Here is a 5,938-nt window from a genome sequence, read left to right as displayed (position 1 = left end):
ACGTACAATGTCTTTTACGTAATTTAATAATTGCCTTCGCATGATAACAGATAGAAAAGATGTCCTTTTTAGAGATCACATTACGATTGCGGCCTACGGAACATTCGATCGCAATTTGAGAGCTCTATATTGTCTATAAAGTCGTTGCTTGCAGAATTGGTAGAATTCGACCTCGCGAGTAAAGTTGCTGCGCACCAAGTTCTTCACTTCCTCGCTGACTGGCGGTTTAAAGAAATTTCGATTGATCCTCGTAAAGGAATTTACTTGATCTAAAAAAAATTGAAAGACATAATTATTCAGATAACGTAAGAATAATATAATTTTAATAATTTATGGTTGTAACGTAATATTTGAGAATATTTTTGCGTATTAATTACAATATATATATTTTAAATAATTTTTAAAAGATTTGAATTATTCTCTTTTTTTACCGTTGCAGTATATTTGACTAATCATGTTTATAAAAAGATAGTACGCAAATATAAAAGTATGATATGTTGACGAATTGATGTTTGATCAAGTTAAAGATTTTAAGATTTGTTGAGCAATTCATCAGTGACTTACCATAGTAAACATCGGTAGCTCCCTGGAAAAATCGTGGTATGTAGTTTTCTAGTACGGTAAGAGTTGTATTTATATCCTCCAAAACGCCAACTACCGCGTAGTGCTTTTCCACCGCCAACTTGGCTCGTTCCAAAGCACCAACGGTATTAAAAGGACTTTCAGAAGAAAAGTATGTTAGCATGTCGCTTGTGCATTTCATAATAATTATAAAAATATATATCGTACATTATCATCATGTTATTAAAAATTTATTGTAAACTTTTATATGATGGATTTAATGTATTTATACAAAAAAAAAGTAATTTTTTTAATATTTTGCAAACAAACATTCTTACGTGCACTTTTCACTGTGTCCGCAAAAGAAGAGAGTTTGTCTACGATGATCGCCGATGCCCTCGTGGATCTCACCCTGCAAATATCTGCACTCTCGATCACCCTTCAATACGCACGACTCGAAGTCCTTTTTGAGCCAATTAGGATCGGGCAACGGTAAATCCGGGAAGATCTGCTTCCTCTCCACATAGTACCATGGTGCTCTTACGTAATAATACCAAGATATAACCCTTTCCACAGGATCGCGTACTATGTTGATATAAATCGGCTCTGGTAGATGGAATCTGACGAAGAAGATGCAAGAAAGTAGAAAATGGCAGTAGCAATCATTTAAATTGCCAAGGATAATCTCGTGGTACTCACTCTGTGAAGTTAGTAAAGCAGACGTGCTTCACGTAAACAGACGGTTCCGAATAACTGCTGACCATCCTGGCGAGATGTAACTGAAAGCATAAAGAAAGTTAAATGAAAATTATATACAATCTGCACTACAGGCTATAGTACTTTGAGAAGGATATTGCAAAAAGTGATTAATCTGTCAATATTATTTTCGTTATTGTAAGCCTGTAATAAAGCCCGTAGTAGGAAATAAGATTTTTTAAAGAGAGTCAAATGTTGACTTCAAACGTCTCCTTAAATTGCATGGATTCTTATAGTCTTTCTTTATCCTAATACCTATTGTTTATACATTTTCTATCCCTTCTTTTATACTTTATCCAGTGATATCTCTTACCGTTCTTTTTTCCTCTTAACCTTATAATTTTATCAAGATGAGAGAACTCCGGGCAAAAAAAAAAAGGAAGTGATAAAACCGTTTTAGCGTTTAAGTCATTGAATCGGTGATATCATCATATTTTTGTATCACCTTGTAGGGCTCAGCGGTGACAGGATTGTAAATTAAACTGGTAATTACTATGCGAGCGGCTGACATGACGCAATTGATGGTAATTGATTGGGTTTTCTTGTTGGAGGTCGTCGTACCTGTTCGATCGGCGCGAGACGTATGGTCTCAACTCGCTGCACGCGGTCCCTGTTGAACGAAAATGCATTCCTTATTGACAGCCTCCTCAATAGCTCCATAAAGGTCTGTGAACCAACTTTCGGCACACGATTAAAGAACAGAACCTGCCGGTCAGCTCTTTTCGTATTGTTGAGGGTGTCGATATCGAGCGCTTCTTCATCCTCGTACTAAAAAGTATTGTAACGGTTAATTAAGCCACATTAATTATTATATGTTAATCTGTATATCGATCTGAATCGATCAATTTAAATCAATTTAATTTTCTTTATACTTATTTGCAGCCAATTAGAATGATATATACATATGTAAATTATTTATATTTTCTACATTTCTCTCTAGAATCTCTAGAATAATGGAGTTAAGAATGTCAGGGAATAATCAAGTATGCGTGGAATATCTGTGAGTAACGCAATGTCAGAGGAATCAGGATGCAGAGAACGTTGCGGACGCAAAGTGCAATTTACGAACGAGTTTACCCGTTCATTTTCGGCGCTCATCTGTCATTATCGGCGGACTGCCCGTTCTTTGCGAAAGAGAGAATATATTGTTCCACGCGGAACGTCCGATTCCCTCTCGTTAGATAACGATTCGTGTTATTAGCAAGTCATTCCTCGGCATAAGGCGAACGAAGGTAAGACTGCTGCAAGCGCAAGTGCAAGTACGAGCTAGACAGCTGCCCCGCGTTGCGAATTGCGATACCCAGCGGCGCGGTAATAAGCGGCCCGTTCTCTCTTTCGCATTGCATCTTCCGTGTATATTTTTATCACTAACAGTACCATCGATCGGGGGTTTCTTTTTTCTTTCCGCGATCTACGCGTCGTGCACCGCATGTTAATTTATTCCGCACCTTATATCGGATGTCGTATGTTGTCGCAAAAATTAGCGCCTACATCTATACATATGTGTATGAGCAAAACTGGGACGTGTGTAGGTATTATTTTCGCATCATAGATGAAAGAAGGTGTGACTTTACGTTTTCTACTTTTTTTTTCTCTTATTATTAAAAATTCTCTGTCGTATTGATAGCTGTAGTTGGTTTTTTGTGTCGCATTGGAGAGATCGACTAAAGTAGGCGAATAAATTTAGAATACTATTATCAGTATTTATTGATCTTTTATGCTTTGGTGTTTTCGAATAAATAAGTAAAACACAATAAAAAATCATTGAAGATTCTTTTATAACACGATTCGTACATTATTTTGATCTCTTTGTTTTATTTTTCTTATATAACTCGATTTTATTCTGGTACAATGCAAAATAGGTCAAAGTCTCGAATAATTTACTGGTTTAAGAAATGCATATATATAACGGATAGATCTTTAAGAAGGTCGTCTAGTGATACATGGTAAATAGTTGTACAATATCGGTCTCAATTTTAATAATTTGATAAGAAAGATAACATCAAGAAAACAAGCGAGATAGCAATGAAAATATAATATGCTTTATATTCGATTTCCTATTTAAAATAAAACTATTATTTATTGAAGCAGATGGTTACTTATTAATAATTTTATCTATATCCTAAGATAATCTCTTATGTAGATAATTCATTATTACCAAACACTAACAATTATCAAATAATTGTTCGCTATAGGAAATAATAAATGTGCTAATTTTACCTTTTCCACGAGAATACGTTGTACATTTGGATAATGGACGATACTGTTTGAATCAGAATCCGTTTGGATACCGTCTGAAAACAGATAAAGATTTTCAATAACGGTTAAATTATTCTAATAATTAAATTAATAAAAATAACATAATGACTATATAAAATAACAATAATGAATACATTAAAATAAGTACTATAGATCATTTTTGTTGATTAAAAACAATAGTCTCGACTTTTTGATTTTTTCTCCCGTTTATACAAAATGTGATTGAAATTTTTTCTCCGCTATTGTAGAGAAAACCACGATGAATTTGTGTCATGTCATTCGGAAAAATCACCGCCGGAAGAAGATAAAGTTCGTTTAACGTTTGATGGACGACCCTATCGCGCAAGTCAGCAAATGCCGAGATTCCTGCTTCTGCTTTCACGGTCATGTGGAAAATTGCGTACATAACGACGAGATCTCCTCAAATATGTAGCTTCACTTTAGAGACTTTATATAAAGTTTCATAGAAATTCTTAAGCTTTGCGAAAATTTTCCGATTAATGTCAATTTTTCTTTATGATATCAGCACAAAAAATCGAAACACGTTGAAATATTCCGAGAGAAACAAGTGAAAAATGTGTCATTCTAATTTATTTAATGCATTAAACTATATAAAAGTACATATTATTGCAATACGTACGATTTATTCTACATTTCAATTCTTTTTGCATTTTTGATTGCAATACTAAAGTTTTGCAATACTACAGTTTTGATAAATATTGTCAATTAAATTAATTAATTATTTGATTTTTTGTACAACCACAACATAATTGTGATAATTGTTGGATCTTGAACAAATTCCCAGACTTATTCTCGCTTACGGTTCTGCAAACTCGCATTTGTATGATGATGTATTCCACGATTGTCGACGAATTGTTCTTTGATGCGCGTGCAGATCTTTATCGCACTTTTCCCATCGCGTATATATACAGTCGGAATTTGGCACATAAAACTGCGCCGGAAATACCGTAACAAAGTCCACGCGATCCGTTACACGCGTCTGGAACATTCGTTGAATAAAGTTATTTAGCTGGTAAATCCACACGATTGTTCGTTCGAAATATCGCAGACATTAACAGAGTTAAGTTCAAACTTTTAGCCGTTTGATGCGCAGGTAGTTTGATACCCGTAATTAGCATCCGTTCTAATTACGTAGCCTCAGCATGCGCAGAGTATTGTCAATATCTACGTGATGCAAGATACAAAAAGTATAATTTACGCCACGTTTCCTGGTAATAATTCAATTAACGAATCATGAACGAATGGTCTTGAGCTGGATCGAGGAAGCGATGTTACCATCGCACGACGTGATCGATCATCAGTGCAACTCCATGGAATTCATTAAGACGCCTAGAAAGTATGACTCCGGTCCCTTGTTAGCGCACTGGAATATCCTCGGATGTATCCCGATTGTGCACAAGTCGCGGGGAATGAGAATCCCGCGATGGATAAATTGGTGATCGCTGTGATTAAGAGGTCGCCGTGGAACTCGGCCAAGAGCAACGATCTGCAGAGGGACCGGAATCGAGGTCCCCCGTAGGCGACCGTTGGTCATCTTTAGAAAGTTACCGCTCTCCGTCGAGATGCTCGAGAGCGTCTCTTATGCGCGCGGAACGAACGGGAGAGGAAAAAGGTACAGCGCGCGCGCTGCCGGCAATGCATGTCTCCTTCTCTCTAGATCTTTTTTTCCTTACGTCTCTCTTTCTCTCTGTGTTTCTGCCGCTACGCAGCCAGCTGGAAATGAGATCTTGTTTCGTGCAAAACTAGTCGATCGTTCTATATGTACTTTGTCTCTGATCGATGTGACTAATCAGATTTTTCCGCCCGATTGAATGCGAATTAACTCGCGTGATATGCTTAAACTGCAAGAACCAATTTTTTAAATCAACTCGTATGCATTTTCTCTTCTGGAGACTTATTATTATTTTATCATTTAAGATTTAAGTGCAGAAAAAGATGCGATAAAAAATGTCAAGCGCTCAAAATACTTTCAAAATAAATTTTCAACGTCATATTTCTTATTAATTAATTAATAATTATGCATGTCATCGGAAAGTTTCATAGAGCTTAGATGTCACAATGTTTTTGCTGAAGGTTCAGGAGCAATTTATATATTAACACATCATTGATCGAAAATTAAATTCAACAGAGCGCCCGAGACATTCGTGCGGAAAACGTAGCAGCAGGGATTCAGTCGGGATCATGCAAGAGATAAGCGCGCAAGCAGCTTCTCTCGCGATCACGAGTGCAGAGGTGGTCAGTTCGTGATCAGACTGACAATAGCAGCCACAAGCACGGCTAACTTCTTGTGACCTCACGCAACGCAAGGAAAGCCGACAGAGGCGATCATTGATGGTATCGG

The 5,938-nt window shown here is 36.6% G+C and overlaps 1 protein-coding gene across 2 annotated transcripts in view; it reads right to left on the bottom strand.

Moving 5' to 3' along the window:
• Positions 1 to 5,938, bottom strand: part of pip (heparan sulfate 2-O-sulfotransferase pipe) — a 27,576-nt gene continuing 21,638 nt past the window's right edge. For both annotated transcript variants that reach the window (XM_018514074.1, XM_018514075.1), the window contains exons 3-8: positions 3,538 to 3,611; positions 1,879 to 2,085; positions 1,261 to 1,340; positions 900 to 1,181; positions 565 to 719; positions 1 to 269 (exon numbers count right to left, since the gene is read on the bottom strand). In XM_018514074.1, coding sequence (XP_018369576.1) covers positions 94 to 269; positions 565 to 719; positions 900 to 1,181; positions 1,261 to 1,340; positions 1,879 to 2,085; positions 3,538 to 3,611 — 974 coding nt within the window. In that variant the 3' untranslated portion in view covers positions 1 to 93. The remainder of the gene's footprint in view (positions 270 to 564; positions 720 to 899; positions 1,182 to 1,260; positions 1,341 to 1,878; positions 2,086 to 3,537; positions 3,612 to 5,938) is intronic.

The sequence above is a fragment of the Trachymyrmex cornetzi genome, unplaced genomic scaffold (assembly GCF_001594075.2).
Source record: "Trachymyrmex cornetzi isolate Tcor2-1 unplaced genomic scaffold, Tcor1.1 scaffold488, whole genome shotgun sequence".
In the NCBI taxonomy this organism is placed as follows: Eukaryota; Metazoa; Arthropoda; class Insecta; order Hymenoptera; family Formicidae; genus Trachymyrmex; species Trachymyrmex cornetzi.
This window is presented reverse-complemented; position numbering and strand designations above follow the sequence as displayed.